At 42.0% G+C, this 26,642-nt stretch overlaps 2 protein-coding genes across 3 annotated transcripts in view; one reads left to right on the top strand and one right to left on the bottom strand.

Moving 5' to 3' along the window:
• The window catches only part of STK4 (serine/threonine kinase 4), a 66,960-nt gene extending 47,909 nt beyond the window's left edge, over positions 1 to 19,051 (top strand). For both annotated transcript variants that reach the window (XM_083618854.1, XM_083618853.1), the window contains exon 11: positions 18,833 to 19,051. In XM_083618854.1, the coding sequence (XP_083474980.1) occupies positions 18,833 to 18,991 (159 nt within the window). In that variant the 3' untranslated portion in view covers positions 18,992 to 19,051. The remainder of the gene's footprint in view (positions 1 to 18,832) is intronic.
• KCNS1 (potassium voltage-gated channel modifier subfamily S member 1) overlaps positions 6,781 to 26,642 on the bottom strand; it is a 71,541-nt gene continuing 51,679 nt past the window's right edge. Inside the window, exon 5 of the transcript XR_014549187.1 lies at positions 6,781 to 8,147. The gene's annotated coding sequence lies outside the window, so the exon portion shown is untranslated. The remainder of the gene's footprint in view (positions 8,148 to 26,642) is intronic.

Genomic DNA, 26,642 nt, shown 5'->3' with positions numbered 1-26,642 from the left:
TTTAAGTCGGAGTTCCCAGTTACATCCAAAAATGGGTCAGTGGTGTAATGACTAACCAGGATAAACTTAATATGAATTGCATTAAAATGTGGATAGCCCAGAATTAAGTGGCTTGGTTCAGACACACAATCCCATTTATTTCAGTGGTAGGCAATATGGTACCTTCCCGATCAGGGTTTCCCAAACTTGGATCTCCAGCTGCTGTTGGGACTACAAATCCCATCATCCCTAGCTACCAGGACCAGTGGTCGGCTCAGGGATAATGGGAGTTGTAGTCTAAAAACAGCTAGAAGCCCTGCTCCAGATCTTGTTGCAGTCCAACTCCCATCAGCCCTAGCCACTGTGGTCAGCTGTCAGGAATGAGGGGAGCTGGAGCCCAGAAATGTTTGAAGAGCACTGTGTTAATTTTATTAAATGTTGTTTGTACAATTCAGTGTACAAACAACACCATTTTACAATTCTCCCAACAAATTGGCCATTATCTCGATTAGAATATGCTAAAAATAGAGCTGAATAAAAATCAGCACGGGACTGAGGGAAGTCGTAGACTAAAATGTCTGGAGAGCACCAGGCTGCCTATAGTTGTCAGGTAAAAACATTGTTGTTAAAATGCCCGTATGACTGTGGTGGGTATTAAGGCCATGCTTGGACCAAATCCTTGGACCAAAGGCTTATTAAGCCAGGATTTGCGTGAGTTGGCTATATTCATCGGCAGTGCTGTGAGCTGATGTTTTGAATGCAGGGAAAGTGTTTTAAGCTCTCTTTCTCTCAGTGTAGTTTTATCTGCCAATTACTGCTGATGTGTTTACTAATTATTTTTTAATTAAATTTGTTTTAATAGTATTTGTTTTTAATGGCAGGGTGCAGAATCCCCCTTTCCTTGGTGCAGAATTTGATTGCCTGGATTGCAGGCTTAACATTTTTCATGCAGAAGTTATAAAGTCCTGGACAACTGTGTTCTGATCTGAAGCTATTTCAAAATGTACTGCAATTTTTAATCATTCACTCTGGGTTGAATTTAACTCACATTTTACGTGTAAATGTCTATTCATTGCTGCCAACTCTTATATGGGAATGCATTGAAGAACTCCTAAGGGATTTAAGCGCTATTGAAGTAGAATTCTTCAGAAGTAGTCAGGGATGCTGCTGTCGCTGATGGAGAACAGCAAGCCTTTCTCCCATTATATAGCTCCTACCTACGCTCTCAGTGTGGGTGTCCTATTTGCATAATCATCTAGACAGTGTTCTCTAAACCACACGGATAAATATACAAATCTCTTTAATCCAGGTACCACAATTCCTGTGGTGTTACCCTCTTTCAGGAGTCTGTCACAAGCCTAATAATGCCCACCGTGTTTCTCTGCAAAAAGCAAAGAGGATGAAAGCATAAAACTATGATGAGGCATCAAAATATTTTTCATTTCCATTGTATTTAATTTTGCTCTCCTTCTGAATGTCTCCTCCTGAAAATGCAGTGGGTGCCAAGCAAATCCCAGCTCTGCTAACAGGTTGAATGCAAACACTCCCCACTTCCATTTAACCTCATTTCCGTGGCTCATTGCTGCTGCTGGATCAGCCTGTGAAGAGTTAACTTCCTTGGCCCAGAGGTTGAGGGATAGTGCTGGTAGCTTAAGTGCGGATGTGGGAAATGGCTGTTCTTGCCAGAGGTGTGTAGTTGAGGGCATTTCCATTCAGGCTTACATTCAAGGTGAAAATGCAGCAGCAGCCTGTGTGAATTTATTATGCACACACAGGACTAGAAATGGAGGAAGGATTTGTTCATTCCCGTCTTTTTTTCAGCTGATTGACCTAATTTGATGGTCCTGAAAATGCTTGCAGATTGGTACACAGTTCTCAATTGGATTGTGCTCTTTTCTAGGTTTTGCGATTTAGTTTTAGTGTGCAAAAAGTATGTACAAAAATATAAATGCACATTGAAAAATATGTATTGGGGGATGCATATAATCTATACAATTTACATAAGAAATTCTCATGTGTTCTTAAAAAAAAATCCCCATAGAACAGGAGGAACAAACCTATAACTGAGTGCCAACGAAAACGATACAGGATGGTATTAGACTGTTTGGACATCCTTACTTAATACATTGGTGGCCGATCCTTTTGGCAAATAGTGCAAAGTACAGTACGTGGGCAGTTCTTCCCCAGCTCCCCAAATGATCTTGGTAGATTTTCTTCTAACTTACTAAGCTGTGGCACAGGCAGCACTGGAGGAGGCAGGGATGTAGATCTGGTTTTATCCCATAGCTCAAGCCTCTGGCCCTTCCTGCTCCTGTTCAGATGTGTCATAGGTTGGCCACCTGAGAACCCAACATACCTCAAAAAGCCCTTAGATAAGAGTGTAACTTCTTAGTGATGGAGCAGGGCCTACTTAACGTGTTAATGGCCTACATTTTCTACTGTTATCATGGGTAGCCAAATCTTTTCCAGCTTTTCAGGGGAGCCGGAAAACAAATAACCTGAGAAACTTCAGCTCAGAATGCTGATTGGAGCCCATACTGTTAGTAAAAAGAGACACAAGGGTGGCGCTGTGGTCTAAACCACTGAGCCCCTTGGGCTTGCCGATCAGAAGGTCAGCGATTCGAATCCCTGTGACGGAGTGAGCTCCCGTTGCTCTGTCCCAGCTCCTGCCAACCTAACAGTTTGAAAGCACACCAGTGCAAGTAGTTGAATAGGTACCGCTGTAGCGGGAAGGTAAACGGCGTTTCCATGCATTCTGGCTTATGTCACGATGTTCCATTGCGCCAGAAGTGGTTTAGTCATGCTGGCCACATGATCCAGAAAGCTGTGGACAAACACTGGGTCCCTCAGCCTGAAAGCGAGGTGAGCGCCGCACCCCATAGTTGCCTTCGACTGAACTTAATTGTTCCAGGAGTCCTTTACTTTTACCTTTATACTGTTAGTTCATGCTGAATGAATGAAGCAGTGGGCTTAAGAGTAGGACTGGAAGGAATAGCAGCCAAGCTCATTGATTCCTTTAACAGTGCTTAAAACTAGATCCACAGTTGTGTTGAAAATGATCCAGTCTATTCATTGGTGAAGAAATTTGGGATGACGGAAAGGATTCTTCAAATTTTCTCTAGGGAGCCTGAAACTCTCCCAACAATTGGAGCAAGTGCATTGCGGGGGGCACTCTATTTTCTGCCAGATAAACTATTGTCAGCTTGAAGTAAGCTTTTTAAAATATTTTTGGACCACTTTGTCTGATGGATGTGCAATGGGTTACATCACTTTCATTGACTTATCCATAGGAATCATAAGCTCAATTCTGTTAAAATAGGTTGTTTGTTGTTGTTTAGTCATTTAGTCGTGTCCGACTCTTTGTGACCCCATGGACTAGAGCAAGCCAGGCACTCCTGTCTTTCACTGCCTCCCGCAGTTTGGTCAAACTCATGCTGGTAACTTTGAGAACACTGTCCAGCCATCTCATCCTCTGTCATCCCCTTCTCCATCTGCCCTCAATCTTTCCCAACACCAGGGTCTTTTCCAGGGAGTCTTCTCTTCTCATGAGGTGGCCAAAGTATTGGAGCCTCAGCTTCAGGATCTTCCTCAGCTTCAGGAACCCTCCAGTGAGGTTAAAATAGGTGGGGAGGGTTAAATAACAGGCACGAGGCAATTCTGCCTCCCCATCCTTGCATAAATTAGACTTGCATATAGTTGTTTGTTTTGCATTCTGAATTGCTTGGCATATGGCAGTGTAACTTGCTAGACATAACCTGGGATTCCACTAGGAATCACACAGATTCAAATGAACTACTGCAACTGCAAGGGCTAGAAACATGCAATATGGGGGTTCTCAGGCTGTTGAATTGTTTCAATTCACATGCTGAATTATGTCACATTTATACAGAATTGCCAGATATGCTCGGCATGGTTGATTATGTTTATAGCTTTTAAGTTAGTTTTCTAATTGAGGAATCTTTATTGGCTTCCAAAGCGTACCTTTAAAATGGCCAGCATAAAAAGATAAAGGTTGATTGCTCCTCCGCATGAAACATTTAAAGTGCTTATAAGTACCTAATGAATACTGTCAACCATGGTTGCCAGAAAACCTGTATCACTTTAGTTAGTTGCTCCAAACATACACTAGTGTTTATTTACAACGCTTCTCAGGAAGTATTGAGAAAAACTCTAAAATTAAAACAAAGTAAAGAGACCAAAACAAGCATTTGTATTGTTAAAAGCTACTTCATGGTAACTACATAATAGCTGGCATTATAGTTATTTTATATACTGTTTATAAAATGTTGGTTTTGCTTACTAGAGTTGCCATATTTGAAACAGTGAAAATCCGGGACATTTTGCCAATTTCTGCCCTGACACTGCTACCGGCAGTATACCAGATATGTCTGGGAAATGCCAGGCGTGTGCCAACCCTATTTGAACCCATCTGAGACTTGCAACTGAAGCTAGGGTTCAGGAGTGTGTTGTGGGACTATGCAAGTCCTTTCCTTATGTGTGAATTCTTTCTATCCCGTTCTACCCACTTCTGTTGGCTGATTGTTTTACATAAACCATCAGCAATCTGGATTAAAAACTGGGTTCTAAAAGAGAGTTTAGGCACATTGCTGATTTCAGTTTAATGTTGGGGCCCCATCTGGTTGCCATCTGTCTGTCTCGGAAGGCAATGGAGGAGTGCGCCCTTGGGGGTGAGGCCAGACTATTGGCAGGTTGCAGCAACTACTGTGGCTGTAGAGACCAATGCGGGAGAGACATGCTTTGTTGTTGCTGGGGCAGATGAAGACATCCAGCTGCTCTGCTACAGATGCACCGGGGCGTTTCTTCTCCCTGTGCTCCTTCCTAATGGTCATTTCTCTTTTGGTCACTGCTGTGGTACATGGTTTGACTGTCTGTCTCCAGGCACTGTGGTTATCTGCAAGAGATTCCCACCAGGTGGGGTTGATGTTGCCAACTTTCATGTCCCATTTGCATCTTCATAACACAGAGTCGGTCTGCCAATTGACCTGGTGCCAGAAGCCAGCTCCCCTTTTAAGGCAGTATCACATCACTTCAAACAGTCATGGCTTCCCCTAAAGATTCCTGGGGACTGTGGCTTGTTAACGGGTGCTGAGGTGTTAGGAGACCCCTATAGACCCCTATTCCCCTCACAGAGCTACAATTCCCAGAATTCCCTGGGAAGAGGGATTGATTGTTCAACCCCTCTGAGAATTGTAGCTCTGTGAGGGGGACTAGGGGTCTCCGAACAACTCTCAGCTTTTCTGAGCACAGCCTTAATATCTGTGCTAAATAACCTTCTCTGTTGGAGAGAGGGAGAGAAATTGATCAGTAAGAGAAAATGCATTTGCAATAGCAAATTGCATACTTGTGCTGTGTGTATCTGTCCCCCTCCCCTGACACCCAGTAAGAAATATGCTGTGCGCAAGGAGGGCTCTCCCTTGTTGCCCACCAGGAAAAGCCCTTTGTAGGGAGTAGTCAGAGTCTCCCCTCTGCCCCAGTATATACGTCACATTCTTGAGATCCCTCCCTTTATTTAAGTAGCAGGAAGACATCAGAACAGTTGAGTTGCCTCTAGGGTACCACGTGTACATTCCTGGTTTGGTAGATTTTTTGTTTTCTGTGAGAACTGCCACCCACTCTCAACCATATTAGGTAATGCATATTATGAGTTCAGCTGAACAGATCCTAAAACTGTTCCCATCCTGTTTTGCTAATGTGTAAAAGTCCTCTGGGTCTTCTTAAGTGTGTCTCTTATTCCTTGTTAAGGGAGCTGTGGTTTAGAGCAAAATGGTTCCCCTCCACCACTTTTGAACATCCTGAACCAAAATCCAACATGCAAGCCGTTAAGAACTGTGTTGCATGCTGTAGCCCACAGTGAACCTAAATAATTAAGTTACATTAAAAGCAGAAGCTTGTTCTAAGGTTTTTATTTTTCGCTTCCTCTGAAAGATTAATAAAATCCTGTGTTGTAAATTTACAGGAATTTCCTCACAGCCATTGGCATAGCTTTATGCTTCTCTCCCCACAACCCATGAAAAATTATACACAAAAGTATATATCAAACTTCTGAGACCTGGTGTTTGCTGTTCCAGTATCTTTTAATAGCTTTGCTTATCTTGAAAAAGTGTTGACTTCTTTGTCTGCCTCTGAAAGTTAGAAAGTGAGAACATTTCTATGTTGCCCCTCGGGGGGGAGGGGCTCAAGGCAGTGTAAACAATAAGATTATATAAATGATAAATATATAAAATAACAATTAAACAATAAAGTTCAACAAAACGGATAAAGCACATGACATATACCACTTGTTGTGCAAATGATCCCAGGTGAGCATTCCATAGATGGGAGCCAAAATTGAGAACGGGATGAAGAAGCTGTGACTCTTACCTGGTCATGCAGGAAAGATGGCAGAGGACCATCATTATAGCAGGCAAAGCTGCTTCTTAGTGATCTTTCATTCTGTTACCGAACTTAGCTTAACACCAGATGAACTTTTGTTCCATGGAAAGTTATTTGAAAGCCATTGTTCTAGAATGATTGCTACGTCCTACAGAATAAGTGTCAACATGGTGATATAGGCCTATAGAAACAACTTGCATGCTAAGAAAATCAATTCCATCATATATATATATACACACACACACACACACACACACACACATAAACACACACTCTCTCACACTCTTTTACACTTATAGGTGATGCTGACTGTGGGAAGAGGGATTGGGATGAGAACAGGATAGCTCAGCTGGTAGAATAGGAGACAATCTCAGAGTCACGGGTTCAAGCCACACATTGGGCGAAAGATTCCTGTGTTATAGGAGGTTGGGCTGGATAATCCTTGTGGGCCCTTCCAGCTCTGCAGTGCTTTGATTCCAAAATCCGATTGCTATGAAACGTCAAGGGCTAGAAGAAGACTGGGGTTGCTATGAAGGGGGACAAGAGGAAGAAGGTGAACTGTAGTGAGGAGCCTGGGAGAGGCATGCCTGTTCTCGGCCACCATAGCTAGTGGAAAGTGGAAGTTCATGCATCTTTTATTTGAAAGAGAACTTAAATGTATTGATTACAGAGCTCTCTCTTAGCTAAGGTTATTGAAGCAGAGGTGTTTGTAATCTTGTAACCAGAATACCTTCTACCCCATGGGGATGCCCAAGCACTTAGCATACTATTTATACTGCCAGAAACTGAAATACAACCACTTCCAGGGTCAATACTGCCAGAAACTGAAATATAACCACTTCCAGGGTCAAATCTGGCGTCTTATTGCTACTTGCTCTGTATTGATTGTTGTGGAGAGGAGGCTTGGACATAATCGGGTGTTGATTTTTATATAATGCTGCATACTTTCAAAACTGCTTGCTGAAGGTGTGGACCCTGAAGGCCAGTCCCTGTTGTGGAGTCCCAGGTCACTGCCTTATCCAACCAAGTAGTGTGCATTCTGATGTGGGCAAGCTTCCTTCTCACTGTAACTTAACTGTGTGCACCTGGCCTGATGCATCAGTCACCATGCACAGTGCCAGATCTCTGGTGAAGTCATGGCTCGCCTACTTCCCATCACCTCTTGTTCAGAGGGAGCAGTAAAAGTGAGAGTACATGTATTCTGTATTTACCCTTCAAATTCAAAGCATCAGAGAAGACTGGTGCCTGGAGAACTCTGCTGTACGTTCTTCGGTAGAAGCAATGGGACAGACACACAGGTCTGGAGAAAGAAGTGTTATCCTTGTCCAAAATTGCTTTGCTGTGAGCTTGCTTTGAGTCGGAAATGTTAAGCTGGGGGCATTCTTAAGGCTTCAAAGGGAAAATGAGAACAAGACATCTCTGATTCTGCTTGACAAAATTGGTGATACTTTAAACACTCCTTTTTTCTTTAATGTTTTTGTGATTCTCATACTTGGACTTCTGTTTTATGCCTGATTCCTTCCTTCTATATTTCCTTTGGCTGCCACTTATACTTCATTTTGTCTTAACAGCGCCACCTGCTCCAACCTCATAGCCCATCCCCTAGGGAACCTCACAAAGTACCGTTGTAAACAATGCTGCTTTAGATGCTTATGCCTGGATTCTCAACAGAGCCATTTTGATTTAAGCTTCTTTTATTTCTGGGTGACACAGCTTCAATAAATGAGTTGTCTGAGCGTTCTCAAAGTGGTGCTGGTTTTCCTCAGTATACCACTCTAAAAAAGGCAGACAAAAAAGAACTGGTTAGTTCCGCAACTCCTAGTTGTGGTACATAATGTGTAAACTGTATTATCAGATACGTCAAGAGGCTATGCTGCTAGCATTTGATGAAAGAAGAGAGTTAGGTAATTCGAAAGATTCCTTCCTGATCCATATCTCTGCTGCTTCCGTGACGCAAGCAAATAATCAGTTTTCCCACTGATACACAAATCAAAGCTGACTTGAGGTTCCCTACAGAATTTAGATGGGTACATAAGCATTAAAAAGCTCTTGCCAATGATTGCAGCAAATTAAGCATAAAAAAAAGAAATACAGTGTTTTATAATACGTACAACATATTTCCTGTTAACAGTTGCATTTCCTACCATTGCCAACTTTGATGTCAGGTAAAGTGGATTGGCTACTGCTTTTTCCTCCTACCTGCACAGATTTTGTAATCTGTCTATATCATTCTGTTAGGTGGAATGTAAATTGAGTGGTTAATATGCATAACAGCACATTGTGCACCTTCACCAGACCTCATGGAGAATGTGCTCATAATCCAACTGTTAAGAGGGAATAGTGTGTGTTTCCCAGCCAATATGCATATTCCCCAGTAGGCTTTTGGGAATGTGCATATTATGACTGCAGTTTGTGCAGATTCTGTCCCACTGCTTAATCTTATGTGGCCCAGTGATCAACTGAGTGAGGCTCCATAAAAATAACTTTTGTCTGCAGTCCAACCTCCATTTCTCCACTCTAAGCTGTTCCCCTGTCAACTGAGCAGTTAAAGGGAAGCAGGGAGAGTTATGTATGCTGCCTTGAACTCCCTGCAGGAAAGGTGGGATATGTGTATTCATTTTTTGCAGCAAGCCTTTAAAAAATGTATTCCACAAGTAAGAGCCCTGTGGAATTGGCAACCTTGCAAGTCACTTTGGTGATTTTCTGCTCTCATATATTTGACTATAGAAAGTAAAACATTTGTGTTTATGCACTCTTACTCTGTCGCACGTACATCTGTTTTGTTGCCCTTGAATCATGTAACCTACATGTAAAATATGAATAATGTCGTGAATCTGAAAATCTCATTTCTTACTCAACAGACATCATGCACAAAGGTTTTGAATTAGATGAGAAGACTTCTATTAAATTTTGAAGAGAATCAAAGTACCCTCTTTCTGTTTGAGATAAAGCACTTCAGTATTAATCATTCTGGACTGGATGACGGACAATTAGTCATCCCAGATTCCAAATGAGGCGAAGTGTACCATTCACTTAATAGAAGTCTGGGACTGTATGATTAAAAATAGTTCTGCATTTTCTGAGCATATGACACTGCTTTGCACTGTTCCACGCTACTGGTCCGCCTTTGCCCAAAGTTGGCAACTGACTTGCAGTGGCTCCGAAGACTTTCAGTCTGAGATGAGTCTTTTTCTGCTTTCCCACATCATGTAGTCCTGCAAGGCCCATCCAGTGCTTGCTGCACTATGTGCTGCCTGCTTCATGGAAAAGGAGGATTCACTGCTATAATTTGCTCCATTTTAAAAGGGCATGTGTGCTGTGAAGTGATTGAAGTATTACTGGTGAAAAGTAGGGAATGAATGAGTCCCTTCATCTTGAAAAAGGGGCACAGCAGCATTTCCACACTGCAACAAGCAGAAAAATGCCCATCCAGCAAAAAGCAAAACAAATGCACTGTGCTGAATAATGGGGATCGTTGTGGAGTTTCATCTCTGTGCAATCACTTCCCACATGGCAATATAATTAAAAGTAATAGTGGAAGACAAAACTGCCACAAACATTATCTTCAGAAGAGCACAGAGCAAGTGCTTCACTTTTAAATGGCACCACCAGGCAAAGTGTGGTTTGTTTACACAGTCAAGAGTCATAGAGGGTTGTCTGTGTTGAATGGTTTCTTTAAATTGTAAGTTGTAAGGTACAAGGCTAGATTAGTTGCTAGGGGTTTTCAACAAATTCCAGGCGAAGATTATGATTTGTGTTATTCACCAAGTGTAAAATATGAAACAGTTAAGCTTTTGTTAAAAGATGCATCACAACGTGGACATTCTCTTTATCACCTAGATATAAAAACTGCATATTTGCAGATCTAAAAGAACAAATTTTTATGCGTGTTCCTGAAGGCATAGACGCCGCTGAAGGTTTGGTATGCAAATTAAATAAATCCCTTTATGGTCTGCACCAAAGTGGAAGGAATTGGCACCAAACTTTAGCAAAAGAATTGCTGGATATTGGTTTTTCACAAGGAAAGGCAGACAATTGTGTGTTTATAAAGGAAAGGGCAAAATCTGTAACAAAAATATGTGTGTATGTAGATGACGTGTTAATTTCTACAAACACTAAACAGGAATATGAACAGGTAGTATCACAGTTACAGAAGAAATTTGATGTGGTGGAATTAGGCATAGCTAAAAATTACTTATCCATGCAAATTGAGAAAGGCAAAAATGGATCTTTTCTGGTTCATCAAACTGCAAAAATTGATGATCTTGTTGAAATGCTATGTTTAGAGAATGCAAATAGGAAGGAAACGCCTATGGTGTGTGGTTTCACCTTTACAGGTGAAGATAAGCCATTTCCTAATAAAACTTTGTATCCTTCTGCTATAGGCAAGCTAAATTTCATTCAAAGAATCTCAAGACCAGATATAACTTATGCTTTTCACTTTCTGGCAAAATTTGTGGAAAAGCCCACTAAGCAATGTTTCTCTGCTCTTAAGAGAGTGGTAATGTACCTTAAACATACCAAACATTATAGGTTGCAGTTTACAACAAGTATTGACAAAGGTTTTGAAATTTTCTGTGATGCATCTCATGCAATGGAACAAAATAATTGCAGGGGTGTGTCTGGTATGGTGTTTTGTTATAACGGTTGTCCATTTGAATGGAAGTCCCAGACACAAACCATTATTTGTCTCTCCACAACAGAGAGTGAATTATGTGCATGCGTTCAGGCCACTCGTGATATAGAATGGTATATGCAAGTATTTGCAGACCTACAGATGCAAGTAACACTACCAGTAAGAGTTTACCTTGATTCCCAGAGTGGACTCGCTATCCTATGTTCAGAAACCAATACGCAGCGCACTAGAGTCTTAAGATTACGTTTACAGTTTGTAAAGAAACTAATTGCTGATGAAATGATTGTATTTCAATATGTTCCAGGTGACAATCAAATTGCAGACATTTTTACTAAAGCTCTTCCAAAGGTTACACATGAAAGACATGTACAATATATGCTTTATGTTTCTGTTCCACAATGATGAACCGCAGGGGAAATGTTGAATGGTTTCTTTAAATGTAAAGGTTCATCATTGTTCCACCCAATGTGTATGTCTTTAAGGGGCCAGAGCAAAATAACGAGACCCAGCTTTACAGCTGTGAAACATAGCAGGTGCTGCTGAGTTGTATTGATTAAGCTGTGTCAGCAATTGGGTGTAGTATATAAGGAGCAACACCTAGCTCTCCCATTACCCTGGGGGATGGGTTGGTGGTTGGTTCTGGTTTGTTGATGTATTTAGTGTAAATGGAGTTTTTGTTTTTGTTATTAAAACCTTGTTTAAGTTATTTTTGAGTCCCTTTTTAATGCATGGTCTCCCCAGCAAGCTCTCTGCAGCGCTACCATACTGCAAATAGCCAACAGTCTAGTCTAACCTCCTTTTGACTAAAAAGCATCCATGACAAGCAGCCATGCAACATCTGCTTAGAAAGTGAAGGGAAGCCAACCTTCCGAGGGAGCCTGTTCCACTTCGGATGCTACTGTCCCAGACCTGTTATCCTGAGACAACAGCCACTTTGCACACCCAGCTGAAATAACTTAACCTGCTAGGTTAATCTCTCTCTGCCCATAAGGCACTTGACAGGACTGTACCAGACAGACACATAAAAATAAGAAGCTTTTCTAGCTTCTGATAGACCAATGCACATGGGGGTTGGGGTGTGCAGTCTTTATTTACATACACCAGGAATTCCAGAGTTTTTCATTCTGGACTTATTGGGTCACTCCATGGACTTATCTATGAAGTTGTAAACAAATGACTTTGCCAATGTTTAGTCTAGGATTTAGAACTTTATTTTAAACGGTATGTTTGGAAATGTCAGAGCCATTCAGCCTGGTTCTGGAGAGGCCTGCAAATGTTCTCTTTCCAGCTATAGTTGTCTTGGCCACAGGTCATTGCTCTGCTACTTTACCAAAGCCCCATAAATGCATAGGCATTGGATTACTTTGTGCATGTGTTAACCTTTTCCGAGCAGTTAAGGGCCCTGGAATGGGAAATTATTTCCTATCTTTGGCTTATATTATAGCAAGTCTCTTCCTGGAAATTGAAATCTGCCCATTCCATCTTGCGGCAACAACCATGTAGCTGTTATAAAATGGTCTCCAGAGGTCAAAAGAGGGGCGCAGTGCTATAAAGTTGTTGAGCAATGTGCCCTTGAGAGTATGAACTGTGACTAATGTGTCTGCTTTGCTGTGTTATGTATTCCCCTTCACTGTTCCAGTTTCATTTAGATTCAGTAAAGCTCAGTGTTCTACTGGCACGTTATTGTGACAGATGAAAGACTATCTTAAATCAAGAAAGAAAATTGACATAGACTACCTGGGTCAAAATTTCAAGGTTTCAAGGATGTTTCTTATGTGTTTGGTTCAAATAAAAAATAAAAATACATGCTGTAGAACTCCCCTTCTGGGCCAAGGGGATTCAAGATGGCACTTCACCTTGTTCTCTAAGGCTGTGTTCTTCAGCCTTTGGTCCAAAGATGATGATATACTACAACCCGAATCATCCCTGACCATTAGCGAAGCTGGCTGGGGACTATGAGTGTTGTAGTCTATCAGCATCTGTGGACCCACACTCAAGCACTGCTCTGCAGGCATGCTTGCACAATTGTGTCCTCTTGTCCCCTTCTTTTCAAACTTATGGAAGAGTGTAGTGATGTCCATAAGCATGCAAAGTTTGTATTGCCCTACCCTGTAATTCTATAGCATTCTGTACATAGGCTGCAGAATAAGCAGAAATGGATTGTTTTGAGACTGATGTGTGTAAGTGGAGGCTTGTTAATGGCCCACATTACTGCTTAAAATGCAGCAGAATCCAATTTCTCAGACTCCCTGCTTGACTTGACCAACTGGGCTCTTAAACCTTTTATTTAATGACACTTGCCCCCCGCCTTCCAGGCTTCACCTCAGTTGTTGTTTTCATTTGAGCACATATGGTAATAGCAAAGAAATTATAAAAATTAAAGTAACAATATGGTGTTGGGTTGATCAAATATTGATGATCGCAAGAGTGTTGAGGAGAGCTAGCTCAAGAGGAAATGAACCAGTTCAGTGTTGAGCGCAGTACTAAGAAGTATCTGCAAACAGAATGCACACAACGCCTGAAAGATAATCTCCTAATCTACTAATTTAGTGACTGTGCTCTGCAGGCAAGGGCCTCCTGCAGTTACCATCTTATCAGAAGGTCCATTCTGTGAAATACACAGCAATCAGACCTTTAGTGTTGCGGCTCCTACCTTTTGGAATTCCCTCCCCTTGAATATTAGACAAGCACCATTTCTGTCAACTTTTTGACACCTAACTTGAGCACCTTCCTCCTTCAACAAGCCTTTTAACTTGAGATCTTCCCTAGTCTGCATCTGTACTGGAATGGTTTTAAAGATGTTTTTATTGCTGCTTCCTTGTCGCCTTGGCCTCCTTTGGGAGGAAGGGCAAGATGCAAATAAATAGCACAAATAACACAAAGAGAGCGCACACAGAGAAATGCAAAGGATTTTCATGGGTTCATTTATTTCGCGCTGTGAAATAGTGGGGATATAAGCCAGTCACAGAATGCAGTGGAGATGAATTGTGGGATGGGGCTGCCTTTTGTATTAGGATAACCGCCCTTATCAGGAAACTGTGCTATTTCCAAGATTGCGAAGTGCTACCCTTCACACAGGTGAGAGGGGTATCTCTGTAGCATGTAAAAGCCCTATTCACCTCCCCTCTAGCATGCACTTTCCTGGGCTGTTAAGGGACTCGTTGGTGTATATCAGGCATGTGTCCAAAGTCCATTTCCTAATCCTGCCCGGCTGGCCGATTTAATCCTGCCCCTCCGTGGCAGTAGTATACGTCATGGGATAAAATCCTAAAAAAAACTTCAACAACTTTGGGGTAAATTTCAAATTTCAATCCTAAAAAAAGCTCAACAATATTGGTCGGCCCTCACGCATGTTTACTTCATCAAATCTGGCCCTCTTTGAAAAAAGTTTGGGCACCCCTGGTCTTTATGCACCTCCCAAATGACTGTCCACCAGCAGCCATCTGACAGTCATGGAGCCTAAGGTTGGAGCATGCAGGTATGATGGGCATAAAGATGCCAAGGTTGGGAGGGGGAGAAAAACAATTATCATCACTTATGATGATAGATTGTAATTCTTTAGATCCTAAAGGCATAAGATTCCCTCTTCTCATGCAGGCACTATAGCTAACATAAGGAAGGGTTGTGCCCTCCCAACCTATTTTTATTTTGCCTTTCCATATCTATTAAAAAGTACTAATTGGCAGACGTGCCTTAATACACACAGGGAGAGGATATTGGACCTCCTGCCCTTTAGCTTGCGGTGTATTTTTGGATACTTTTGACACACAATCACTGCCAAAAGCTTCAAGGGCGTACTCAATTGATCTAAACTTTATTCATGAACGGTGCTAACTGCAGTAGCCACACTCTCGGTTCTGAGCATGTAGACAGTCTGTCTCCACTTAAGCAGCAGTGTGAGCATTTATATAAAGTATTAATTTTGAGGATTTGTATACTGAATTATTTCACTTTTTGTGTTTAATGTCAGTTGGAGTGCTGTAAGAGTCTGTCTTGTCTTCTGAAATGATATAACCAAGTATCAAATCCATATTTTATCATTCTTTAATATGGGATTTAAAATCTCGCTCCAAAGTGCAATGTAGTTTTTTACCTGGAATAAGAAAATTGCATCCTTTAAAAATGTTTATGTATACTATAAAATTGCTGACTTGGCAATAAAACATGCATAGTTTTTTCCCCTCAGGCAATTGTAATATCACTAGTTCTCATTATCATTGTATTATAGACTAAACAAGAATAATTTTTCTTACACTAAATGGGTTGGTTGTTATTTTATTAAATTTCTGTGTGTGCATAAATGCTGGGTGGGGAATCCATGGCCTTCCAGATGTTGCTAAACTACAACTCCCATGAGCCCCAGTTAGCATGACCATTGACCCGAGGTGATGGGAGTTGTAGTTCAGCAACATCTGGAGGATGGTGTGTTCAGTATCCCCTGCTGCAGAACCAACATTAGTAGAAGCCATGTAACTGTTGGAAGAAAAATCACACTTGTTGTCCGTGTAGAGCTGGCTTCTTGGTTGGCAGTGGGAAAGTTACTGCATAGTATGGATTATGTATTGGTGCAGAAATAACATGGGTAGTGACAAAGCTACCTGATAACTTCACAGCTATCCAGAATTGTTTGGGGAAGGACATTGATTTTATCAGGTATTCAAGGTATATACACCATTGAGAACCTAAATAATATGACTCTTGGTGTATGGAGTGGTACAAAAGGTATACTTGAAACAGAGAAAGGCTGGTTGTGCAATGAAAATGTGTAGAGTGAGATCTTGCCCCCCCCCCCGTACTTGGAACCTTTGACACACGTCCGTGTTCAGTGCAATCAGTTAAATAGTCTCCCTTCTCCTCTTACCTGTCACTGAGAGTGCTGCACTGGCTAGAGTGTTGAACTTGGAACAGGAGGACATGGGATCAAATTCTACTCAACTGCAAAGCACACTAGGTCTCCACGCCCTGCCCCTTCCTCCCCTGACCTGTCACATGTTGAGTGCAAAGCTCTGCATGTTCAGCTCAACATGACTGGAATCCTCCAAACCTGTACGCTGAATGTGCAAAGGCCAGGAAGGAGGGTGGGACTGGCAGAAATGGGAGACCTGGGGGTGGAACCAGAATGTGCACCTTCTACAAAATGTGAGCCCTTACACATTCAAAAAGGCTTCTTCCCATACATATACCACCAGTAAAAACTCTCAAGGCAGGATTCCTTTAAAATAGTCCCCTGGCAAAATAAAAAAAACTGGAAATCTTTGTCCTATGTCCTGAAACACTCAGGACATCCTCTTAGAGATTCAGAAGAACTCTAAGGCTTGAAGAAAATTCTGTTAAACATCTGGTAGTCATTTAATGGTTAGGGCTGACTGATCTCTTTATATACACCCTCAGCACTGAATTAAATTTTTCTGTCTTTACTGTTATACTTTATTATATTCTTTCAGCTCCTGAGGGGTGAACATTGAACAATCACCTTCTTTAAAACAGATGTTATACAATTAGCATAGAATTGTAGCAGGTCCCATACATCAACTTAAAGGGCTGTCAGCTAAAGCTGTGTTAATGTGCATGCATAATGCATCTGAAGGGGGAAGTGCTTTTTTTTCTTCTAATGAACAACTTCCTTACAAGATAGGCAAAAATCTGTGCCCTCTTGCTAAAGTACTTATTTCCCTTGTGCAGTAATACTCTATGCATTATTGAAAAGTTTTAAAGCAGTTGCTAGTGGTAGAGGGGGGGAGAAGACCTTACGTTGCAAATAATGACGATAATGAAATTCCACAAAGTCATGCTTCATTACTGTTTACAACTTTGGGGTGTCTTCTGTATGAGAGCATCCTGTAGAACCAGGAGGATTTAGAGCATGATCCACAATGCTACTTTGCAATGCTGATGTGACGAAACTCATTGCATCTCTGTGTTAACTAAGGCAAGCTTCAGACAAGGCTGCTAGATATTATACAGCCCAGAAGCCATGCACTGGTACTGTCTTGTTTCTGGTCTGAACTAATTGGAACAAGGCCAGGCACTGCTTAAAAGGAAACACCACCTCTCTCATTGGAGTCTAATAGTTTCAGCCACCAGCTTGTTTGGTGATGAAAGATTGTATTCATTCCCTGCCATCTAATCCAGTAATCCCTGGGGTTTTGATCAAAGCAGAAGATTGGGAACACCGAATTGGGCAAACAAATTATGTGGATGTCCACTTTGTTGTCGTTTAGTCGTGTCCGACTCTTCGTGACCCCATGGACGCACGCCAGGCACTCCTGTCTTCCACTACCTCCCGCAGTTTGGTCAGACTCATGTTTGTAGCTTCGAGAAAACCGTCCAACCATCTCGTCCTCTGTTGTCCCCTTCTCCTTGTGCCCTCCATCTTTCCCAACATCAGGGTCTTTTCCAGGGAGTCTTCTCTTCTCATGAGGTGGCCAAAGTATTGGAGCCTCAGCTTCACGATCTGTCCTTCCAGTGAGCACTCAGGGCTGATTTCCTTCAGAATGGATAGGATGGATCTTCTTGCAGTCCATGGGACTCTCAAGAGTCTCCTCCAGCACCATAATTCAAAAGCATCAATTCTTTGGCGATCAGCCTTCTTTATGGTCCAGCTCTCACTTCCATACATGTCCACTACTTGGTAGCAAAAGGCACAGCTGATTATTACTTGTGGTGGGAAGTGGGTGGAGCATGAGACTCAACCCACATTGGGCAAAAGATTCCTGCATTGCAGGGGGTTGGACTAGATGACCCATGTGATCTTTTCCAACTCTACAATTCTGTGAATCTCCATATATACAAAGACAGTGCTCAACATAGAGTTATTGTTGACGAAATGCTAATGAAAAATTGCTGCTGGTGATTCAGACTAGAGTGAGGGAGGGTGGATTTAAATCCCCATTCCAGCGTGGAGCTCACTTGGGGCCATTTGCTCTCACTTCCATGTGCCTCGCAGGATTGTGGGGATAAATGGGTGAGTGGGAACCATGTGCGCTGCCTTGAACTCTTTGGGGGAAAAGGTGGGGTATAAAACTCTTTAAAATATACTCCTCACGTGTCAAAACCCAAGGTAAAGAGGTGTGTCTTCAGCATTTGCCGAAAACTGTATAGTAAAGCTGTCAGATGCACCTCTGGGGAGGGAGTCCCACAGTTTATGGGGCTGCCACAAAGAATGCTGTTTCACAGGCTACACACACCAAACATCTGAGAGCGGTGGAGCCACATTCAAGGAACAGACTTACAGTGGCTGAATTGAGAATGTTCACCCTTCTACAGCAAATGTGTAACTGTACATAATATTGCAAATGGTTTCCTTCCTACTTCAAATACTTTATTCATTAATTTTTAAAAAAGGTTTAAACTCCCTTTTCTCACTCCATTGAAGTCAGGTAGAAGCACCGTGTTATCTGTATTTTGTGTATTTAAAGGTTTGTGAATCTGTTTTGTTACATAAAAAGCTTTGAGTTTCTGGAGCCCGAGGCTTGGGACATCCCTTAAGAGGAATCCTTCTCAAGATATGCTGTTTCTAGTTCTGGAGGGTTGGGGCAGCCCTCCAGAACAGCATGGAAGTTGGTGCAGGGAACAACTGCAAGGAGAAAGGATTAATTATAATTACCTTTCACCAGAAATGGAAAGGCAACTCAGGATCTAAGCCAAAGTTTGTTTGTAGCCTTTGTCAGTAAATTTAATGGGATTCAGAATTGTTAGTCTTAAAGTAAAGCCCTTTAACTTTTATTGCTCAGAAGAAGCAGAGTAAATTTCCCAGCACAGGCCCTTTGTTAAGCTCCAGGTTTTCTGCTGTTGCAAGCTCATTGCTTTTGTGTTTTTCTTCAGCTGAGAAACTGGACTGTTGAAGAACTTCAAAGAAGACTCGGGGCGCTTGATCCCATGATGGAGCAGGAGATAGAAGAAGTTCGCCAAAGGTATCAGTCGAAACGGCAGCCAATTCTTGATGCCATTGAAGCAAAGAAGAGACGCCAGCAGAACTTCTGAGGAAAGCCTGCCAGTAGAATAGATATCCATCATCCCTAACAATAAACTGCGTTTCTATGACTACTGTGTAGGTGGATTTCTGTTTTAAATGGTCCGGTTTTCACGTGACACTAAGCCAAACCATAGCTTAGCATGAACAAATTCCCAGAGAGGAGATGGTGGCTTTGTTCCTACTTTGGTCAATCTGCTGGGCTGCACCGAGCAAAGCCATGATTAGGCTTAGTGTGTCCTCTGAACCCAGTCTTGTAATTTAGCTCTCACAGACAAACCACATGCTGTAACCAAGGTTTGTCCTATGGTTTATGATTTGGAGAGAGCTAAGCCATGAGCCCAGGTTCAGAAGACACACTAAATCAAATCGCAGCTTAACTCAGTGCAGTGCAACAGCAACAGAACCAGGGAGGAGCAAAATCCCTGCTTTGTGTTAAGCCGTGGCCTGGCCTAGCGTTGTGTGCAAACAATGGCAATGTGTTAGCAAAGCAAAGCAAGCCAGTGGCTGCTTCCTCCATTTACTGTAGCACCTTTTCAAACTCAGGAATGCCATTATGTGGAGTCCTCATGAACAGATTATGCTTGTGTTTCAGTGTTAGATGTGTTCTGAATAGATCGCATGTTGCTTCAGAGAAGTCCTGTTACTTTTGGAGCCTGTCTATATATTTTGGAGGAACAGTTGGAAACAGACTAAAAGAATGTTGGTGCTCAGGTGGCCAGTCAGTCTCACAGGCCTGTTTTCTGCCTTGTGGGTTTATCCCATCCGGTGGTGTAAGGCTGCCTCATGAAGAAAACAAAGTAGGTAAAATGCTGTCTTTTGTTGGATGCACTTAGGTTGGACTGCAAGGATGCAAACGTATGCTTCTTTTTGTGAAACTCTTAAGTGCTTGTGAAACCAGAAACCTTGCACACTTGTCTGTGCGCCTAATTTGGCCCAATAAAAGATGCATAGCTTAACTTCCGTATCTCCTTTATGCAGCAACCACTTTGTATTAAACTGCTCCCTCTTTAAACTTCCCCCTGTTACTGTTTAATGGTACTCTGGAAATAGGTTTTTAAAAGAAAAGTGATTCAGTGGCAAAAATATGCAACCTGCTCCAGCGTTTGAAAAGGAATATAAACTCTTTTTGTCCATTCCAAAAGCCTCTAAAAGTCCCATGCCTTACATTCCCCCTTTTAAAGCATTGAATTTCAGGCTTATATTTATATCCTTTCCACTGTGTACTTTATGAGTGAATGCTGATAACGTTTGAGTGATTTCTTGGTATTTTTAAAATATATTAATGTGAAACCAACCCATCACTCAAGAAAACGTGAATCCTACTTTGTATTTCTTCAGAATTCCTTGCAGCAGAGGAATGTCAAAGTATTTGCAACTCAGGAAATTAGGAACTCTCTTGAGATAATGAGAGGTTTGAAATATTTAAGGAATTGTGAATGTTTATGGGCTTTGCTATTTTGAGCTTAATTTGCTTGAGGCTTGCAATATTAGTTTTAAATTTTAAACTAGAATGTGTTTTTCTGTTTATTTGGAAAGGTTAAGGACGTCAGTTAAGATTAAAATAACAATCTGTTGGCTCAAAAGAATAATTTCAAAATGCCCTTTTAGGAAAAGCTTGATGTGTCAAGCTTAATAAAGCAATTTCATTCATTTCTAAGCAGCAGGACTCCTGCTAAAATAAAGTGTGCGAGAGTGTGTCTGATGCTCTGTGCAATTCTCACTCATTGCTATTGGATTTGCACAAGAGAAATTTATGATGGAATGTGCCTGTGGTTATTGGCCTCTCCAGGTTTCACAAGTATCAGAACACAATGACCAAGCTCTGTAAAAAGACCTGTTGTTTCAGCATGTGAATGAAAGGAGCACAACAGTCTTCCAGTCCAGCAGCAGCCCCCCTGTACCTCATAAATTGCTCCTCAGAGGGTCCCATGACCTTCAGAGGGTGCATAGGAAGCGGGTAGCTAAAATGTCACATTTGTGGCCGGAAGGCGGCATGCCTGTTGCATCCTAGCCAGTCTCTACAGTTCTTGATGTTGCAGCGTAATAAACTGGAATAAAGGCAGAAATGTGCAGATACACTTCCATTCTTGCTGCTCAGGGCCTGAAAATTTGTGACAGCCCGTGTGTAACTTCTGTTTTACTCTGGTTGCAGCAGAGGATTAAACACTCTGGTACTAACCTTTTAGGGTGCGTGTGGGGGAGAGATCATGACCTAGCCTCCAATCTCTCCTCTTCACTTATCCCAGCTCCACTGTGGCCGTGAATGCTGTACTCTCATCCCAGTTGCACCATAGGCCATGCATTCTTTTGCATGTGGTGAGTGTGACCTGAACCAAGTTTACGTTTCATGAGCTAGTGGGGAATGGTGAAGTCATCCAAACCCTTCCTGCTGCTGAAGGAAGAATGTCATCATTGTAAGCAGAGCCCAAGCTCTTTTCAAAAATATAGGGAAGCATTGCTGTTAAGACCACCTGCTGAAGAGCAGTGGTTTAATTGCCAGTGTTTCTCTTTCTAACGACCTGGCCAAGGATATATTTGGCTTAGCCCAGATCAGGGGTGGGGAACCTCTGGCCCTCCACATGTTGTTGTTGTGACTCCCAACACGCAAGGACGCTGGGAGCCAATGCCCAGGGATGATGGGAGTTGTAGTCCAGTAGCAGCTGGAGGGCCACAGTTTCCCCATCACTGCCCTGGATGGAGATGCCATAAAAAAGCTGAGCAGAAATTAGCAAACCAGTTGTACAAGTTCAGTGACAGAAAGAGAAGTATTAAAATAAACCAAAGTAATTATGTTCCCTGTAAAGCCATGCTGATCAGCTGCTGTTCAAGTATGTACAGTTTGCAACGCAAGCTAACCTTTTGAAATACTCGTTTTTTGTTAATGGTTCTAGCAAATAGAAATCTGCCATGAAAGGCTAGAAAGCCAGTCATTTGCAATTTAACTATGGAGGTGCAAGCAAAGGTGTAAAGTGAGGGGATGCTACCTGCAGCAGAAATGTACTTTATTTACTGCGCAAGTACATTTATTTTGCACCCCCTCCATCTACTGTTTCCTTGCTTTAAATGCAATTTTCGACGATGTGAATCAGGTGGGAGGACCTTTCTCAGTAACCCGTGAAGCCAAATGGCTGCTAAAGTGGGTGCCTTTTGCCTCTGGCTATGATGCCTACCCCACAGTATTTCACATTCAGGTATTTAGGTGAATAACTTGCTCTCACATAAAGGAGATGGTCCTTTAGCTGGGAATCTTTGCCTTTACAATATGTGCCATGGTAGCAGGGAAATACATGTGTTTGGGATGTCTTGTCTGCAACCAGCCAGACTCTTAATGAGTCTCCTAATGAAATATAACTATTTTTGTTGTGGAAGCAAGTGAATGAAAAAGCACAGCGGTCTCAGTAACGTCCCATCCCCCCCCCACTCCCAATCTAAAAGATATGAGAATGAATTGCTGGATTCCTGCTATTGTAGTTCAGCATCAGGAAGCCATCTTCAGTAAATTCAGCCTAATCAAAGACTCCGGCTCTCATTTTTAATTCTTCTGCAAGAATATACCACTTCATCTATCACCCAGATTGTAATTTTAGGGACTTCTTCTGAAAGAATGCTGTCCAGAGCAAACAGTGTTTAAAGCAAGGTATTCATATACTTATGAAATCTCATTCTCGTGGTTGATGGGTCCATAAACACAGCTTGAAGCATTCCGGATAAGCTGCCATCTTTTCTTCCCACCACCCTAAATCAAGTGTTTGGTTGTCAGTTCTGTGAAAGACTTAAATGTGAAGTTAGTCGCTTTAATGTTTTGTAATGAAGTTAGCACATCATACCCAATGTAACTTGAAATTTCTCTTTTGTAGAGATTTGTCTGATTTGTACATATTAGAATGGATTGGAATCCTTAGTTTGTATATGTATGAAAGCAACTTTTTATTACATGTTCCTTTTGAGTTTGATACAGTTCTTTGTTTTGAGTTTTAAACACCTTGGCTTATTTGTTTAATAGGACAAAATAAACTGTTCCAATAAAAAAGTGGGTTTTTTGTGGTTTAAAAGATACTGATGTGACCTAAGTATATGATAACTGATGTTTCTGTGGAACAGGATCTACTGGAAGATATTGGGATGATTTGCAGTACATTTGCAGAGTTTGTTGATTCTCAGTTGTTTAATGATAGGAGCAAGAGCAACAAAATTGATCTACTGAAATGAGGAAAGCTTGGAATGACCAGGGGTGAATGTTTTTGTGAAAGGACTGTAAGTTCCAATTAGTTCTAGTACTGAAAACAAAATTCCTCAGTTCAAGATAGTTTAAGGCTAAAGGTGTGTTTTTTGCACTAGTTTCTAGTTGGTAGATTCCAGAGTTCTAATTTTTTTAACAAAGGAGATCTTGCAAGCCTTAAGTCTAATACAGTACCACCTAGTGACTAAAATGTGACACTAGCCATACAATATGTATGTCTACTCAGAAGTAAGTCTCACTCAGTTCAGTGATGCATACTTGCAGGTAAGTGTGTATCGAAATCTAGACAGTCGTACCTTGGATCCTGAATGCCGTAAACCCGGAAGTGAGTGTTATGGTTTGCAAACGTTCTTTGGAACCCGAACGTCTGGTGCAGCTTCTTAGGCTTCCGATTGGCTGCAGGAAGCTCCTGTAGCCAATCAGAAGCCGTGCCTTGGTTTCCCAGTGTTCTGGAAGTCAAATGGACTTCCAGAACGGATTCCGTTCGACTTCCGAGGTGCTGCTGTATCTTGGTCAATGTGCATTACCTTAACTTCTCTTTGGAAGGCTCATTTTTGTTCTGGAAGAATGGATTCAAAGACTTCAAGAAGGCATTCCATCTCTTCCCCATTTGACTTTATTGCAGCTGGTTTGCAAGGAGGAATTCAAGGACACTGTCAGTCAGCATCTGAGCAGCCAGCCAGCAACTAAATACCTCCAAAGAAAAACGGGGAAAAGAGAGAGGCAAGCTTGCATGCTCTGGTGTGTCAGGATGTGAATTGAGAGCAAAGCATTTCTAGACCAAACATATCTCCGAAACAGCCTCCAGCTTCAACTGTGCTTTGCTGAACAAAAAGACCTGCAGGCATTTGAAGATTGCTCTGTGCAAACTATGAACTGAATTGGATTGGGTTGTAGCAATCCGCAAAATTGGCAGGCATTAGCCATATGAATAGGGAGACCATGCATACAGAGGGCAGTCTTCTATGTGAAGGGCCTTCAGAGGAAAGACATCTCCTTGAAGACATCTTCTGGTTGAAGTGTTGCCCATTTCAAGGCTGGTTCAAAGATAACTTTAAGAAGAAAAAACAAAAAAAAAATTTTTTTCCTTCCAGTAGCACCTTAAAGACCAACTAAGTTAGTTCTTGGTATGAGCTTTCATACCAAGAACTAACTTAGTTGGTCTTTAAGGTGCTACTGGAAGGAAAAAAATTTTTTTTTTTTTGTTTTGACTATGGCAGACCAACACGGCTACCTATCTGTAACTTTAAGAAGAAAAAGCAGGCTAGGCAGGATTGAGGTGTTTGGGAGTTTGGTGCAATTCCCCAAATAGGGTCCCCTTCTCCCAGAAATGGAGCACATGGAATAAGGTATCACAAAATAAGTAATGTGGTGTTTCAAAAAAAAAGTTAAGGCATAAGTTTTTGTGGACCAACAAAAAAATTATTGAGCCTCTACAGCAGGCATGGCCAAACTTGTCCCTCCAGCTGTTTTGGGACTACAGCTCCCATCGTCCCTAGCTAACAACCTGTGGTCACGGATGATGGGAATTGTAGTCCCAAAACAGCTGGAAGGCCAAGTTTGGCCATGCCTGCTGTAGAGGCTCAAAAAACATTTTGCCAAACTTGATTTAAAAAACCTCTTGAGCATGTGTAGTTTCACATTTTTAAATCACTTTCACTTAAGTCATTGTTTTTCCTCACTTCATCCCTTGGGCCAGGCACCAACTCTCAGCCTGGCCTACTGCTGTTGTGGAGATATATAAGAAAGTATAAAATTTCTGCAAAGGGAGCAATTTGTGCTTGTAGGCATCAATTTTTTGTTCCTTGAACCAGAGTGTTGCATTTTTGTACTATTAGCGCCATGTTTTTCTGTTCCCTACTGCCCAAATTAGCACAGCTAATTGGCTTCAACCAATCTTAATCTGTAAAATTATTGCAGATTCTAGATGCATAAATCCTGCTTGTGTTTGATGGTGCTTGCTGCCAAAGTGGTGTGTACAGAGGATTGATTCCTAAGGAGCTGTTTTAGACCAGTAATCAGTGGGATGGAAGGCTAAGGAAAGCAGGGTGCTTTGTTTTCATTTCCCCAAGTCACACCTCTCACCAGTCCTGTGCCCTCCTTGAATGCTTTTGCCTGGCTGGAGGAGACATACACACTCCTCTGTCTTTTGTGTGGCAGTATTGTAGCTTATTTGCCAACAAAGGTCCGTATAGTTAAAGCTATGATTTTCCCAGTTGTGATGTATGGAAGTGAGAGCTGGACCATAAAGAAGGCTGATCGCCAAAGAACTGATGCTTTTGAATTATGGTGCTGGAGGAGACTCTTGAGAGTCCCATGGACTGCAAGATCAAACCTCTCCATTCTTAAGGAAATCAGCCCTGAGTGCTCACTGGAAGGACAGATCCTGAAGCTGAGGCTCCAATACTTTGGCCACCTCATGAGAAGAGAAGACTCCCTGGAAAAGACCCTGATGTTGGGAAAGATGGAGGGCACAAGGGGAAGGAAATAACAGAGGATGAGATGGTTGGATAGTGTTCTCGAAGCTACAAACATGAGTCTGACCAAACTGCAGGAGGCAGTGGAAGACAGGAGTGCCTGGCATGCTCTGGTCCATGGGGTCACGAAGAGCCAGACATGACTAAACAACTAAACAACTACAACATTGTAGCTTACTATACAAAGTTAAGAGTCACATCTGTTGCTGCAAACCCTTTTTGCCTCTGACCCCACCTACCACTGGCATGCATGGAAGGTTTCCCCATGAGGGAATGAGAATTGAAAAATACCCTCCCTCCCTGGGCTAGATTGGCTTTTTTAAAGCCCACAGCAATTGTGCAGATCAATGCTTAATACGTTATTGAAAATGGAGCCAGCCAACTACCATTTGGCTTGACCAGACTGCAATTCATTCTCCTATACATCTCTGGCTTCTGTACAAGTGCATGGTAGGGGGAAGGGACAGCAAAAGAAATGACTGTGGGGGACAAGAAGCCCGGTGTCTATCAACCCAGTGGTTCTTACTGGAGCAGAGGAGTCTTTTAAGGGTCTCTGAAAAGAGCTCTGCCTTTCTTGAACTCCGCTTGGTTTCACAGTGCAAAGCCTTAACACAGCACCGTGGTTCTGTATTAAAAGTGCAGGGTCCAGAATTGCAGCTTCTGTGACTGGAAGACGGCGTGCTAATGGATCTTTAGAAAGACAATAATGTAAAATGTATGAAACACCTGCCCGCTCAGTGGCATCAAGGCTTTGGAGTGAAGCATATATTCTCCTTGTGGCAAGAGGGACCCAGGGCACTTAAAAGAGCGTGGAATTAAAGTTGACAAGGTTCTAAATAAAAACACAAGATTGCAGGCAGGGAATCCTTAAAGTAGGGATGCAGAATGGATGCAGATGCAGCTGGACTGTAGTTCCCATCATTCCTGATCGATGGCCATGCT

Source organism: Podarcis filfolensis (genome assembly GCF_964270895.1).
Source record: "Podarcis filfolensis genome assembly, chromosome: 6".
NCBI classification, from domain to species: Eukaryota; Metazoa; Chordata; class Lepidosauria; order Squamata; family Lacertidae; genus Podarcis; species Podarcis filfolensis.
This window is presented reverse-complemented; position numbering and strand designations above follow the sequence as displayed.